The 15,798-nt window shown below is 42.4% G+C and overlaps 1 protein-coding gene across 2 annotated transcripts in view; it reads right to left on the reverse strand.

Annotated features, from left to right (window-relative positions):
* Iml1 (GATOR complex protein Iml1) overlaps positions 1–15,798 on the reverse strand; it is a 44,144-nt gene that overhangs the window by 14,501 nt on the left and 13,845 nt on the right. For both annotated transcript variants that reach the window (XM_089574382.1, XM_089574383.1), the window contains exons 13-26: positions 15,541–15,610; positions 15,412–15,445; positions 14,673–14,796; positions 13,771–13,976; positions 10,944–11,134; positions 8,323–8,377; positions 8,082–8,225; positions 7,247–7,369; positions 5,449–5,596; positions 4,994–5,084; positions 3,786–3,893; positions 3,583–3,668; positions 2,893–3,070; positions 228–437 (exon numbers count right to left, since the gene is read on the reverse strand). In XM_089574382.1, the coding sequence (XP_089430508.1) occupies positions 228–437; positions 2,893–3,070; positions 3,583–3,668; positions 3,786–3,893; positions 4,994–5,084; positions 5,449–5,596; positions 7,247–7,369; positions 8,082–8,225; positions 8,323–8,377; positions 10,944–11,134; positions 13,771–13,976; positions 14,673–14,796; positions 15,412–15,445; positions 15,541–15,610 (1,768 nt within the window). The remainder of the gene's footprint in view (positions 1–227; positions 438–2,892; positions 3,071–3,582; positions 3,669–3,785; positions 3,894–4,993; positions 5,085–5,448; positions 5,597–7,246; positions 7,370–8,081; positions 8,226–8,322; positions 8,378–10,943; positions 11,135–13,770; positions 13,977–14,672; positions 14,797–15,411; positions 15,446–15,540; positions 15,611–15,798) is intronic.

A 15,798-nucleotide genomic window follows, 5' to 3' on the forward strand; every position in this document is an offset into this window, starting at 1 on the left:
TTGCAATTACTCCACATATCATTTTCAAAGAGAAATGTAATAGGCAGCAAACACCATTCTGCTGCACCATAAGCTAAGAGTCATTGCTTCTGTTTCCTTTATAAATTCATGACGAAGTGCTGTAGGCAACGATGTAACACAACATATCGCAAGAGGCCAGAACTTCACAAAACCATACCGACACTCGACAAAATGTACACATCCACGCAAGACAAGCTACTGCTTACCTTCGAGCGTCTCGTGTTTGCCGGCCATCGGATCCTGTTCATGACTTCAAGGAACTTGACAAAGGCCTCCCGTTGCAGTGCCTCATCAGAGGCTGTGAAGTCCGGGTAGATATCGCAGTGGCACTTGGTGTCCTTGGCATCAATGATCTTGCGTGTTGCTGACTGAGAGCCAGGAAGCAGCAGCATGCGCAGTCGCCAATACTTCAGCGCCTACAAGACAGATTTGTCAGTACCCGGGTGAAGGCTGTGCGGGGACTACAGCAATGCCACTGCGGCTGCTTCTAGGAACATTCTATGTCCAAGCAACAACACGATCAGTGCACATATGTTGGCGGCACCGGTGCCAAGAGCCGCACCACTACACGTTATTTACACCTAGCAATCACAAAATGCCACAAAGAAAAATGTGGAAATGCACCGCTGCACATATTTACACCTAGCAATCGCAAAATGCCACGAAGAAAAATGTGGAAATGCACCGCTGCACATATTTACACCTAGCAATCGCAAAATGCCACAAACAAAAACGTGGAAATGCACCGCTGCAGATATTTACACCTAGCAATCACAAAATGCCACGAACAAAAACGTGGAAATGCACCGCTGCACATATTTACACCTAGCAATCGCAAAATGCCATGAAGAAAAACGTGGAAATGCACCACTACACACATTTACACCTAGCAGTCACAAAATGCCATGAAAAAAAACGTGGAAATTCTTATTAGAACTGTCCATATTTCTGCCTAATGATTAGTGATCTGAAAATTTCTTTCTGGTGATTAGTAAGACACACTGAGTTGTTATCTTCTTAATAACTATAGTGTAGAAAGTTGCCTTGCATAGTAAGGAGGAGGAAGAACCATTTATTTGGTCGCATGTTCAGCATCCAGGATTGCTAGCCAGGATTTTCCTCTAATAACATGTACGAAGTGTAGGAGGAAGCAACTGCCAGCAGTCTACAGTGCATCCACATTTCCTCACATACCAATCGGAGCAGTCAATTTTCTTGTTTTTGTAAAGTGTCAGTTATGCAAAAGAGCAGAAGCTACTACTGCTGGGCTGTGACAAACATGATAAATTTTAAGTGCAATACATGCAACTACAGAGCATTACATCACTTCACTGCACAACTAATGAACTCTGCATGTATAGGAGAATACACTTAAATTTTTAATGTCAACATTGCACAATTTTGCATCCAGCAGCAACGTTCATCATATAGTTTCAACTGGCCTTTTTTTTACATCTTGCAACTGAAATGAGGAATAGAAAATCAGCATCAATGGTCAACAAATAGAACATATATTGAGGCTCTTAACAGCACAATATCTCCAAGGTATGGTACACAAGTTTGTCATCATTTCTTAAGATCAAGGCCCTTAATTTTTTTCATGCCAGAAAATTTTAAATTCTGCGAATCGAGAACAAAGAATCTGCAATGTTCTCCGGGCAGCCTCCTGCACAATAATGCATGTCGCCAGTGCGTGCTGCAAGCTTTGCCTCGATTGTCAGGGTCATTGAGATGTTGGCTTTTCCTCGCATCTCAGAAACATGGTGGGTGAGCTTGCAGTGGGTATCTCAAAGAACAGTAAAAAAGAAAAAGCGCTATAGTCATCCTAGTTTCGTTTCAAAGAAAAAGCGCTAGAGTCATTGTAGTTTCGTTTCAAATACAACGAGAGGTGTAGTTTCCTGAAGCAGATTATTCAAGAAAAAAAGTTGTGTTGTATTTGTGCAAATAAGGAAACAATGCTTTCAACAGGTGCCAGTAGTGTGACTCAAGCAGCCCTTGACATGCTATAGCTTGCTTGAGTGGATGGGAGAGCAAGCATGTCAAAGTATCAGCAGAACTTCGTTACTAGATTATGCATTTAAATAGAACTGAAATGATAAAATTAATCACATTTCCATCATCCTATCACTGTCCACAAACACAATATCAACAAAAAATGAGAATGCCGCCGCTAACACACAATTCCGTAAAAAAAAATGCTCAAGTGCGCAATTTTTTGTGGAAGCTTGGGAAACTAGGGGTCATACTTATGATGCTTCAAAGGTTTGATACAGCATCTCATGCTTGCATTTCTGAGAAGAAAAAAAAAAAAAAGGAGGCCTTTTGGCAGGCAGACCTGTCAAACTCTAACGTGGCTTCCACAGGCACAAAGTTATTTTCTGATTTTTCACCTAATGAACTCTCTGTTATCACTTCAAATGAAGTTGTGGGGGAAGGATAAATAATAAAATACCACACTTCCCATTTTTCCTTAAAAGCTTCAAAGCAAAGTTTCGTACTAACTTGAACAAAGAGAAGTCCACTGCGAGGCATGTGACAGTGCATTTCACTGGTAACTTTAAGGAAGCCAGCACCAGAAGAACATAAATAGGGGTTGGATTTTTTTGGTTTAAACTTAAGAAAAATGATAAAAGCATGCTGAATTCAGTTTTCAAAATTCGGTTTTAACAAAAAAAGGGAAACAGGCCGTGGCCTTCAGTCCAATCCCCTGAACAGGGCAAATTTTCCTTCAACGATGAAGCTTCTGTGAAAGTTGTAGAGCTTTACTTTGTAACTGTATGACTGCCCTTTGGTGAACGCCAATGAGTGATTACTCCCTGTTTCCTTGAGAGAGTACCTCAGAAGGGGAGTAATCATGAGAGTAACCCTTACCTCCTTGAGCCCATACTCTCGCTCGCCACGGATGCAGATGTAATGGTCAAGGTAGCTCCAGTTGAATGTCTCCAGCTTTTCACTTGAGAAGATCACACGCGAAATATCGTAAGTGCAGCTGCCCGGTGGCTGGAAGTTGTAGACGTACTGAATTGGCTGCACTTCTCGGGAAGCGTGTCTGTGGAAGAAAAAATAAAAAGAGGACAGTTGGCATGATTAGCCAGCCTGCAAGTTTGGCATGATTCAAAATAGTTATACACACACAAGTACGTGTCTTGCACCGAAAAATGAAGACACATATACAATGGGTAGAGAGCCATACATTATGTCAAGCAAATCAAAGACAAGCCGCCGTGGTGGCTCAGTGGTTATGGCGCACGGCTGCTGACCCAAAAGACGCGGGTTCGATCCCAGACACGGCGGTCGAACTTCGATAGGGACGAAATTCTAGAAGCCCGTGTACTGCGCGATGTCAGTGCATGTTAAAGAACGCCAGGTGGTCGAAACTTCCGGAGCCCTTCACAATGGCGTCCCTCATAGCCTGAGTCACTTTGGGACGTTAAACTCCCATAAACCAAAACAAACTAAATCAAAGACAAAGTTCCAGAAATATAAATGCCAAATTATCACTGCATTCTTCTCACAGTAAGAAGCAGCAAAGAGTAAAAAAAATAAATTAAGATGCCTTACCGAGGTCTGTACTGAGTGACAGTTATTACTGGTCCACTCAATGACAATGTGTGGAAGATTCGGCCAATGCTCATCCGGCATTCCTCCTGGCAGAAAGAAAAGTGAGAAAAAAAAAAGCAGAAGAGAAGAGAAATGCCAAAAATTAATCATAGCCCAGTGCTAGCGGTAAAATAAAGCAAAGCACCATGGATCTTTTCACCTACCTTTTCCTCAGTGGCAGGAGCAGGACCCCTCAGAACACTATGGCTGGATGCGCCCTGACTGCCATTAACAGCTGACGGACTTTTAGGCAGTGTTATTATCTGGAAGCCCTGCAGATTGAAAAAAAAATGCATGCCCATCTAAGCACTAGCTGAAATCGTAATAATCATTCAATTGTTCATGTCTTCCGCAGGTATGAGCAATACAGAAAACGATGTTAGGTTTCTTCACATGCTCTAAGAATGAAAAACTTATAAACCGTTGAAAACAAGTACGTACAACCAAAAAACAGTGTGATCCTCAACAAGAAAAAAAAAAACCTGCTAAAAGAAAACTCAAATGATGATCAAGCTAACGAGCATAGAATAACCTGCCAATTAATAGGTCCTCGACTCACCGTGGTGACTCAATGGCTATGGTGTACAGTATCTGGGCACAAAATTTGCGCACTCAATCCCAGGGTGATGGCTACTTTTAAATTGAGGCAAAACTAAATTCACGAATTAAGTCAACGAAAGCTAAAAAAGAACCTAGGTCATGCGCATGCTAAAGAACTGCAGGTAGCCATACTTCATCCAGAACTCTGTCCTATGACACACCTAATAGCACACACTGCTGCTTTAGCATATAAAAATTCCTTAATTCATCCCAAGGAATAACAACCTAAACAATTTGTTATTTTCTACACACAGCTTGCAAATAAAATTGCATCACGTTGGTAAAATACGCAACTTAACATGGTATTCAAGTTGCTTTCTTACCCCCCCCCCCAAAAAAAAGCGTGCCTGTTACATAGCCTACTGCTTCTACACTGCTCAGTGAAGCCAGGCCTACAGACAGCCAGCGTCTCAAAAACTACGGAATCAAATAGCATAAGCAGCATTTCAAGTAAAATTTAGCCAAAAATGCAAATGTCCTCCAGTTTCAATGGACATCAACACTGACAGTACAACAACGAAGACAGCCACAAGATCCGGAATACAAGCTGCTACCAGTGCCCATTTAATGATGGCATACGAAATCTGTTACAAGAAAGAAAAAAAAAAGTCTTACAAACCAAGCATCTGCCTTACAATCAAAACCAGCCACCGCTCTTTACTCAAATACTGGTGAGCTCTATACAGATATCTGACCATTTACACAGCCATCTCACAGCTATCTTAAAAACAAATGACCTTTCACTCTATAGTAGTCATGTGTATAGTAGTACCTGCTGCAAACGCTGGCAGATGAGCTCCTGGTAAACCTGAAGCGTGGTCAGTGGCTTGTGGTGCTTGTAATCCTCCTCTCCACGATAGCACCTGAAATGTTGAGGAAACTTGTTAGCTACATCCTGAGGAAAGCTGTTCAAAACTGGAGTCTAAGGAATTTGAAAAGAAAGTCACTGTAGTTAGGGTGTGTGTTTATAATGGAAACTTCAATGTAGTCATTTGCGAGATTCTTCTATACTATACAGCCCTAAAAACCAGCCTCTCCTCAGATATTCACAACTAATTTGGGACCCAATGTACACTATTATGTACACTTTTCTGTGAAGCTCAGCACTAATGTTTTCCTTGATATAACATCGGTTAATATATTTTTTCTTTTGCCATTTCCCACACTTTCAAAAACAATGGTCACAGAGACAAGCACAACGAGATCAGCAACGCATGACACACACACCTTATTTGGTTGATCTCCGAGTTGTGCTCTTCGGGAAGAAGGCTGTAGTCAGACACGACATAGTCGTACTGAAGGCTGTGCCGGTCTGGAAAGAAATCTGTAGTGATGGGCAGGCAGGCTGGTATCACCAGGCTTTTCCAGTCCACACCTGAAATTCATCACAACCGCCTGGGTCACTCTCCACAGTTGGAAAAGAACATCAGAAGGCAACCACCAGTGTTTGCAATAAGCCTTGCAATAAGCCTGCATCTTTCACTCACTTTACACAAGTAGGTCACCAGTTCAGTACACTGCCTTTCATTCATGGTAACCTCTCCTGAATCAGAGAACAAACTCAAAAGAAAAACTATGCCCCAGAGCATAAACAAGTGAGTAGCATCACAACACATGGTTAAAACTTGAATTACAGCTAGATGTTGCTTCCTTTTGAGGAGGCACAAAATCCAGTCCAGTTGTCATGCTGTAATTATATATGAATGCAGGGTGTGCCTCAACTTCTCTGCTGAGTGACAATGCTGAGCACCCACTGAGTAGAGAACACACAGTAGTACACGACAAAAGATTGTTATGCAAACCAGCTTTGTTTACATAAATAGGAAATATGCGTCCTTATTAGTGCATTAGCATTAGAAGGGTCTGCGCAAGCAAAAACGGTGACTGCCTTCTGTCAGTAGCCAGTGGAAAGCAGACTGCCCATAACCCAGTGGGCAGTGATGCCACCTCGGATATAACAAACTTCAGTGAGTTACCCTTGGATATACTGCACCTAAGTATGCCATCTCGAATATAGTGAACTTTCACGTCTGGACCTCCGCTGTAATGAATTTGGTGTGCTGTTCTCAAATATAACAGACGCTTGGCTGCTAATGCATTCAAACGATCCACCGAGGATTGCCTAAGAGTTTTTATTTTCCATACCTAATCCTGATTTCTTCATAATTTTAGAGCCTTCTCCGCATCATCATCATCATCATCAGCCTGACTACACCCACTGCAGGACAAAGGCCTCTCCCATGTCTCTCCAATTAACCCTGTCCTTTGTCAGTTGCCGCCACTGTATCCCCGCAAACTTCTTAATCTCATCCGCCCACCTAACTTTCTGCTGTCCCCTGCTACGTTTGCGTTCTCTTGGAAGCCACTCCGTTACCCTTAAGGACCAGCGGTTATCTTGCCTTCGCATTACATGCCCTGTCCAAGCCCATTTCTTCCTCTTGATTTCAACTAGGATGTCATTAACCCGCGTTTGTTCCCTCACCCACATACATTGTTTTAAGTGTTGACAACATACAGAGAAAAACACAATCGCATGCATTCCAGGATGGAATTCTCTTTCTTGAAACAATGCATTAATACAGACTTTATCAGCTTTTAATTATAGTACATGTGCACCAGTGTCACTGTATCTTCTTGGGCTCTCTAACACAAATCTCTGAATTGACCTCACAAACGCTACCTGTGTAACTACACGGTATCATCAGTAATGTTTTTCTACCCATGAAGGTTAAGACTGCGCAAATAGGACAAGGAGAAGAGGCAAAGAAACGAATACATCATCACGAGTGCAGTCTTCACCTTTCTTGAAATGAATGAGCCCGCACGAACACTCTCTTCAGCATATTCCTCTACCCACTTAGTTTAAATTTTGTCTTACTCCAGTACCTTTTTCCTCTTGAGCGTAAATCTGCACAGAGACTTTTTCAAAAATGACTTCAGCGCTTTCACATGGATGCTTAGACTGTGCCCAGGTTCTCCCACAATCTGAGTCCAGTCACAACATGCCAGCCATTCGAATACTTGCCTGTGGTCAAAGCTGGGGTCCATTCCTGCTCACCAGTAGTGCCCCACATCCAGCTGTGGCCCTTCTTGGCAATGGGTGTCTCATTGCCGACGGATCCAAACACTCCACGACACCTCACATGGGCTGCAGTGCACAGCACACCAAAAGAAAGGCTTTTATGAAGGGCAGTTGAAGGGCAAGCTGCTTCTTTGTGCAAGAAAAAAATAAAAGCAAACAACTTCTATTTCCTTTATCGCAAAAGAAAAGAGACATGTTTATGCACTCTTGTACTCACATTGTCATGCAATAAAATTAGCACCAGTAAAATTTTCCCTATGAATTAACTACATTTTCCCTTGTTTGGCTAGTGCAACCAAGGCAGCAGTAATTCGAAGCCCATATTAAGCTGTTATATTTTTATTTATTTATTTAACAATACTGTCAACCCTCGTGTGAGGGTCCTTACAGAGAGGGTATAAAAATTTCATAGAAAAACAGCACTATTCACAAGCATTCGCTTTTTGTATTTGGCAGTGTCTTTGCACCAACTTTCTCCACGTCCTACTCTCAATACAAAACTAACAATGAGTTGCACTGAAAATGCGCCACAAGGCAGAGATAAGGAGCAATTTACTAAGTAATTCCTCACATTGTGCCCTCTTGGACACTCATAGGCAAGCACCCCATGTCTACAGAACTAAACTGTCTGCACGGCATATTTAATGGCGGCATAGCATTCATGATAAACAAAAGACATTGGAATTATTATTTTTTAATACTACATGTTTATAAAATGCTTAGGAAATCATGGGGCATTGCACGTTCAGAATAATATTTCGCATGGGAAACGACCAACCATCTTTGGCAGCCTTCTTATTCTGGATGTCCATCACAGGCTTCTCTTGCAGAGGAGAGGTCTCCTGGTTTAGATTTGACATCCGGCTTGCGCTGTTTGGCACAGCCTGGTAGTGGTGCTGTTGCATAAAGATTCCCGTTGGACCTAAGGACAATGGTAACAACAACAAAGCCTATTGCAACACATGAGAATAAACCAAACATAATAAGGTGGCACAGATATGCGTAAGTAGCAGCAGTACCCAGAGGGAAAACATGAGTCCATCGACGACGGTTTGAAGTCAGCTTGATGGTTACCTGCAGGAAAGAAGAGACTGTAAGAAGTCAGAGCAAAGGTGCTTAGCATCCTAAAGGGCTGGTGTATCTAGTGGCTACCTCACTTGAGCAAAATTGGCACATATTCATATTCAAGGGGCTCTAAAGCACTCTTGCTGACTTTTTTATGCATTTCTTTAAATTTTCTCGCATCATAACAAGACTTAGCACCAAAACAGACAACACAGAGTAAGAGATGGGACAAGCGTGTCTTACCCTGTGTTGTCTGTTTTGGCGCTAGTGTTTTCACGAAAGCATGCACCAACTAGTCCCCCAGCAAGTATTACTAAGCTACCATTCTCTCATCATCCATGGCATTTGTTACATCAGGATGACATCTGTCAAGCAACAACAGGTAATGTGCCACCACTGGCCAGTTTCATTGTGTGAGAGGAAAAGAGTTCATGTTTGCAGAGGCATCAATGGAACAAACGAGAAGAAAAAAAAAAAGTGAAAGTGAAGTGTGATGATTTATAGTTTGCAAGTAAATGCTGTATATGCTAGCTAATAAGCACTGCAGGTGAAGCACAGAGCTTGTTTCGCTATCTGCCAGCATGCTGACAATGTCACAAGAATGGAGGCCTCTGGTAGAAAGGTACAGAAGCCTCTACAAAAATGAGCCATAACATAAAAGTAGTGCAAAACCAGGACGACGGACACAAGGGGAGAGAACACACACCAACAACACATGCGCTAACTTCCGACTGACGAAGAAAACCAAACCCAACCAAGTGAACGGAACCTGAGCAAAAGTAGCGCATGCGCTGACCTAAGAGAAAAAATAGAAAAAAAGGTGCGATAAAATGCGATAAAAAATGTGAGATCACGGATGTTTTGAACCCAAGAAGGCCAGCTCTCGTTTAGACAAGGAAATGGACGGAGTACTAACGCAGTTATCTTGTAAGGCAGCAATCTGTGCAGCTTCCACAATTTCGCGTGTTCAAAAATGAGCTTTAGGCCTCTTATGTGAAAGAAAGAGGCACTAGTATTAAGATTACTCAAACATTTATCTGGAAACAACTGGCTCTTATGGTAGTCTTGAAAGGCACATTCATGAACACCAGCTTACCGATATCCCTTGAGAGGCAAGTATACTCTTACTGACTACCTTTCCTCGATCACAAGGCACTCTCTTAAAGCATCCCGTGCTTAACTGTCGAAACAACACATTTTTTCTTTTCATCTAGAATTCAGGTTCTTAATTGAAGCGTTCCAGAACAACCAAATTTTCAAACTGACGGCCTTCAAATAACAGCAATACTGCGCAGAATTCCTGCAAGGCAGAGCATCTGACAACTGCACCTGAGCTTGAATGATGCTCTATGTGAAATCAAACCTGTGTGAGCATACAAGCCAATGAAAAAACATCGTCTATGATGACCGTCAAAGAAGCTCTCAGCTTCAGCATTAGCTTAAACTTGTTCTGGCTACACATCTTTCCTGCACAGTAACGAGTGTATATGAGAAAGCATGCTTGAAGACTGCTGAAAGATGACTAACGAGCCACAATAGCACTGAGCGTATTATAAAGAGTGCCAGTGCGGCACAAGATCAGGAGATTGCATATGTGGTAGGAAAGGCCAATTAACCAGTTCTGCAACTCTGCTTATCCTGTGCAGTCGTACAAATGTTGCAAATCCAGCCCATGTCCTTTCTACAGCTGGCCCTGAGAAACGATCACCATAACTCAAACTTAGCAGGTGCTGTTGGATTCCATTTACTTTCTTCACACTGCAGCGTGCCACCTGAATGCTCCAGATAAGCCTCGCAAGATTCCATTGCCATTCTCAGGCAATAGCATCAGTTTTACAGTAAAGCACAAGTACCACAAAATTGTAAATGAGTAGGATTGGGATGTACTTTTTTTTTTTTGTATTGCGGTCCCAACAATGAAAGCATTAAAAAAAGCAGACAAGAGTCATTGCTAACCAATTAGAAACTCTGCAGAAACCACTGAGAGAGTGACATTACTGCAACCACATGAAAATTCCCCTAAAATTAGTCAAGTAACCATTACACCTGCCAAGTATAATGCCCACCTTTTCCTCAGTATAAACACTTGAGCTCTTAACTCCAGCTGTAGCACCTCCCAAAACACCCGTTGTTTCAAAAAACAGGTCCACTGGGGTGGGTTGGGTTTCACCAATGGAAGTCGTATAAACTGCTCACGTTAGCTCAAATCTGAAGCCAAGAAAAGCCACAGATAATTGGTGGCACAGCTCGACAGACATACACTTATTCTCAAAGATATACAGGTCACTTCACAGGCAAATTAACCAGCTTCTTAAATGTTCAGTGGAACTCGTGAAGCCCTCTTGGAGTTCCAGGGCAACTAACAGTTTCAACACTGTTTTTCATGTTTTTCGTGTTCAACAACACGAAAAACTTGCGAAGTGGCCTTTGTCCTTTCGACCAAGGCTGTCCATCTCCTACTGTCAGGAATTCGACCGAAACAGATGGCTGGACTTGGAAGCAGAGTTGTCCAAATGGCACGATTAAAAAAGACCTGATGCCCAACACCACCCGCTTGCTGCCAGCGGCTGCTCACCTGAGAAGGGTCGAAGGGGTTAATGAGGGCCCTGGGCTGCTGGGGTGTCTTCTGCCTCTCCTGTAAGGCCTCGGGCACCTGGCCTGCACTGCCCACCACTGTCCGGTGTGGCGGGGATGCCACAAACTCCGAGTTCTCCTTGGCCGCCACCACTTGCGGCTTGTCCGTGTCGCAAATTGCTATGGCCGCCCCTGCAGAGACGCAAAAAAATTGGTTTCATCCATGACGAATTTAGTGGTGACAAAGTGTGTGTCACTGATATACCAGGTGTTTCAGCGAACACTGTCAAAAATCTTCAAAAATAGGCTTTTTGGGGTAAAAATATGGCTTTTGTGACATAGTATTACCAGTATTGACAGACACTAGAAAACCAGTGAATCGTCTTAAGTACCGAGCTGGTTAACTAATTTTTAATAATTAACTTTTTAACTAGTAGAGTTAGGTGCCTAGTTGCAATTAGAGATTTGGAGCTGGTCGTTAATAATAGCCATAGTTTTTTTTAATTTTGAAAGCGCGATTACACTCGCCGCCGTGGTTCGACAAAAATTTGGCTGCATCAAGCGAAAATACATGCGCTTTCAAACGCATGCAGGCAAAGCAACCCCTCCAGTGCAAGTAACTAGTCGAAGAAGCCAAATTTTGTCGAGCCACAGCGCCAAGGATAATCGCGTTTTCGAAATTCTAAAAACTGATATGGCTATTACTAATGACCGGATACAAATCTATAATTGCAACTAGGTGCCTGACTCGAATAGTTAAAAAAATTAATTATTAAAATTACTTAGCCAGCTTACTACTCAAGACAATTCACCGATTTTCTGGTGTCTGCCAACACTATGCCTCAAAAGCCACATTTTTACCCGAAAAAACCTATTTTTGAAAATTTTTGAAAGTTTTCACTAAAACACCCGGTATAATAAACAGCAAGAACAGTGCACAGATGGAGGCTCCAGAAATAGGCAGAAGCAGAAGTGCTCGTCAAGTTTCAACGTTCCTCAAATAGATCTTGTTACGCTACACTTTACACCTGATAACATTTATTAACTTGCAGCAGCAAACGGCTTACCATTTGCCACCCTTCATCCCCTCGCTGTAGTACGTCACATAACACAGCACAGCACTACATTTGCATCGATATTTGTAATGTTCCAGCGAACTGTCAGTCACAGCAGACATCAGTTACTACTAAAATAATCATAATTAGTTACCTATAAACGGTTTTTCTCACTATAATTTCATACATTATCAGGCTTAACGTCCCTAAGCAACTCAGGCTGCCGGACTAATTTAGACCACCTGGGTCCTTTAATGTGCACCGACATCGCACAGTGGGTGCTTTTGTACTTTGTACTTTTTGTGCTTCCGTCAAACTAATTAGAATTTAATTAGCCCAGTCTGGTGGTTATAGCCAAAGGGGAGTTCAAAGCCATAAACTAGATGATGCCATATCAGATTTTCAAATAAAGATAAAGTCCTTCTCTAAAGCTCTGCAGCACGATGAAGCCAGATGCTTTTTTTTTGCAGAGCGCGTGTGAGGCTCGTGCAAATGCAGTGCCTGCTGATGACGTATTGGAATGACTCTGGCACTAGAACTGAACTGCCTGCTCTATTGTAACATATAATACATATTCTTTTGCTTTGTCACTTGGTGCACAGAAAAGGATAGTTATTGCCGACTACGCAGTTGTGCTCAGATTCAGTTTTGTGCAGAAAAAAGCGCCAGATTTCCTTATGCTGCAAAGCTTCAGAAAATGATTTTCTATTATATGACGTCGTCACGACCGTGACTTCGAACTCCTCATTGGCACTAACCACCAGACAGTTTTAACTTGAAAGTCAATTAGTGAATATGCACCTAATTACGATGGTTCTTATAGCAACTGGCGTCCACCGCTTCGTTCCTGAAAAGATCTTTCTGTTTAAAAATCCCTATATATTTAGAAATTTTTGAGAGTGTTCGCCGAAACATCCAGTATGTAGCAATGTCAGCCGTAGCTAACGTCAGATGTAGCTGGCCAGTTTATAAATTGGCCAACCAAACAATCTTAAAAATTTAATAAAACTATGTTTTAGCCAATGTCTGATATTAATACACAGTGAAAGCCATCAACATAACACCCAAGCAGCTCACAATGAGAACGGAAAATGACTCCCAAGTCATGCAGCCATCAAAATTTCATGTCTGGGTCAGTACCTTTTCCGAATTTTTTTTTCTGCGAAAGGAAAGGCGCCATAATTTCACACTCTCTGTGGACACATCGTTAACTGCGCCAGGAGGGAAGAAATGAAGGAGGGAGTGAAAAGAGGCAAACAGAAAGAGGCATCGTAGTGAGGACTCTGGATTAATTTCGGCCATCTGAGGTTCTTTAATGAGCACTGCACTGGGATTGCAGAGCACACACAGAAGTCTGTATTTGACCTCAATCAAAAAAAAAAAAATTGTTTCAAGGAAATGTAAGGTGCAACAATGTCTCACTTCTCGGTGGCTCAACTGTACCGTGAAGGAAGGAAGGAAGTTAGAAGTAAAACAAGAGAGAGAAAGAGGTGCCACAGTGGAGGGCTCTGGAATAATTTCAGCCACATGGAGATCTTTAACCTGCACCAACATCGCACAGCACATGGGCACTTGTTGCGTTTTGCCTCCCTCGAACCGAAGTTGCCACGTTCATTGAGGCTTTGCCTGGATTTGATTTTGTGACCTTACACTCAGCAGTCAATTGCCATGACCACTAAGCCACCGCAGAGTGTCAATATCCATACATTATTTGTATTTGTCTTGTGCCTTGCTATGAACATATAGCAGATAACAAAGAACTACTATACCCACCATCGCTGCCTAGTGCCGACCCCGGCGGGTTGGCGTAAGAAGAAGCACTCCGCTTGGGTATCGATATGGCGCCAGACCGGGAATGAGAAGAGCCACTGGAGTAAGTTGGAGACGACGATGAGCTGTCGTCATCCTGATTCAGCGGTCGTGGGGGTGTCGGCAGGTGGGAACGACGACGCATGTTCGCTCGCTGAAGTGTGCTCATCCTAAGGCAGAAAGAAAGATCTGCCATTGAGAGGCAAGCTCAGATAGAGCACTGAAGCATGATGTGCAAAGACAAAATGTTTACCATTAATTACTAATTTTATACACCACAGTCCTTCATGTGCATTAAGTAAGGGACTGAAGAGACATAAGTGTCTTCAGGTGTACGATACCTTTGGGCTCTTAAAGTGAAAGTAAACAAAAATAAAATGAGAAAACCTGCAACACCCTTAGAACATGACGCTACAGTGAAGACTAAAGCAAAGAAGGGACAAGATGGGATCTAGTTGAATATGTTGGCCACACTGATTGGGACGACGCAGCTATCACAGCTAAAGAAGGGAGTCCACTACCCTCTCTCTTATTTGAATCAGTGCCAATATATATACTAACCTGCACATTACAAACTGGACATAACAAAACATGCCTGCTATGCATTCTTGGTTGTTACATCACATCCTACATATCTATGTAACAGCGATCTCCATGAAGTCTTACCATAAACAAGGAAACCGTACACAACTCTGAAACATCAATGATCCCATCAGAACTTGGCCACTGACTGCAATCTTTGCCCTTTTTCCATCCTTGCCTGACCACACCAAATTCTGCTAAACATTTAAGTATATTAGCTCTGCACGCATTGCTTCTTTACATCACGATCATGCCAACAGCTAGCTTGCGCAGCTAGAACTTACTTTGGGCCGGCTTGACTTGGAGAACATCCCTTGAAGATGTTGGCATCGTACTCATCGTAGTCATACACAACTGAAATGCTGTCAGAGGCCCGGATGGGAGGCTGACTACGGCATGCGTACATCCCTGTTTATAAATAATACAAAAAGGAAAATAAACAGAAAACTTAGGTAAGACTCTAGGGAGTATCTGATAGTGCTGTACAGCCCAGAACTCTGGGTAAAATTAAAAACTCTATAGCCTGGACACAAAACAGTCAGTGCAGCTTTAGACACAAGCAGGAGCAGAAGAAACTGGCGCCAAGAGTCAGGATATCAAAGTTTGATGGAAAAGAAAAAAAAATTCAGTCTTTAATGATATATGCAAATAAGCTTTCCAGCGACAATAAGATCACAGCAACAATAAGCTGGCACTGTTAAAGGTGAAAATCTAATGAAGCAGAGAACCTGAAACGAGATTTAAAGAACGCGGTTTTTTCAAGCTAATGCTCGACTTCTTGGCATGACAAGCAACATTTTCTATATTTAATGACATTCAACAAAAGCCATTAGGGCATTGTTACACAAGATAGGATAGCATTTGAAGAGTGCGAGTGTTACACACTGACACCGGCTGAGGGTCACACCATAACGTTACAAGAACACGAACGCATAATGCAACGCTAGGATGTTAAACGCAGTAAAAAAAGGCTTCAGTGTACTTGAGATAGCACAGTGAGAAAGGCAGAGCTACAATACGCACCTGTTCCAAGTGCTTTCACATGACTGGGCTTTGGCTAGAGGAGCATGTGGAGAAAGGTTCAATCACAGTCTGCATCAAAGACAAAAACAAAGAGGAAGATTAAACCTGCTAGGCAGCTCATCGACAGACCTGAGGAGTGGGCAGCTTGATACGAGGCACGAACTTGGAGTAAAACTGTGCAGGTGTAGCCGAGTAAAAACTGGAATGAAAAGTGTATCCTTTTAGCAAAGACCAATACTGCAGCTTTATGGCAGTGCAAGAAAATGGTGGAACAGTTTTGTGCATGGCAGATATAGTCACAGAAATGTGAGCTGCTCAAGATTCTAATGATAAGACAAAAATGCACCTTCTGAATGCAAGGGGAGAAATATGAAGCAGCAAGTACCA

The sequence above is a fragment of the Amblyomma mixtum genome, chromosome 2, assembly GCF_055824585.1.
Source record: "Amblyomma mixtum isolate Tamu chromosome 2, ASM5582458v1, whole genome shotgun sequence".
Lineage (NCBI taxonomy): Eukaryota > Metazoa > Arthropoda > Arachnida > Ixodida > Ixodidae > Amblyomma > Amblyomma mixtum.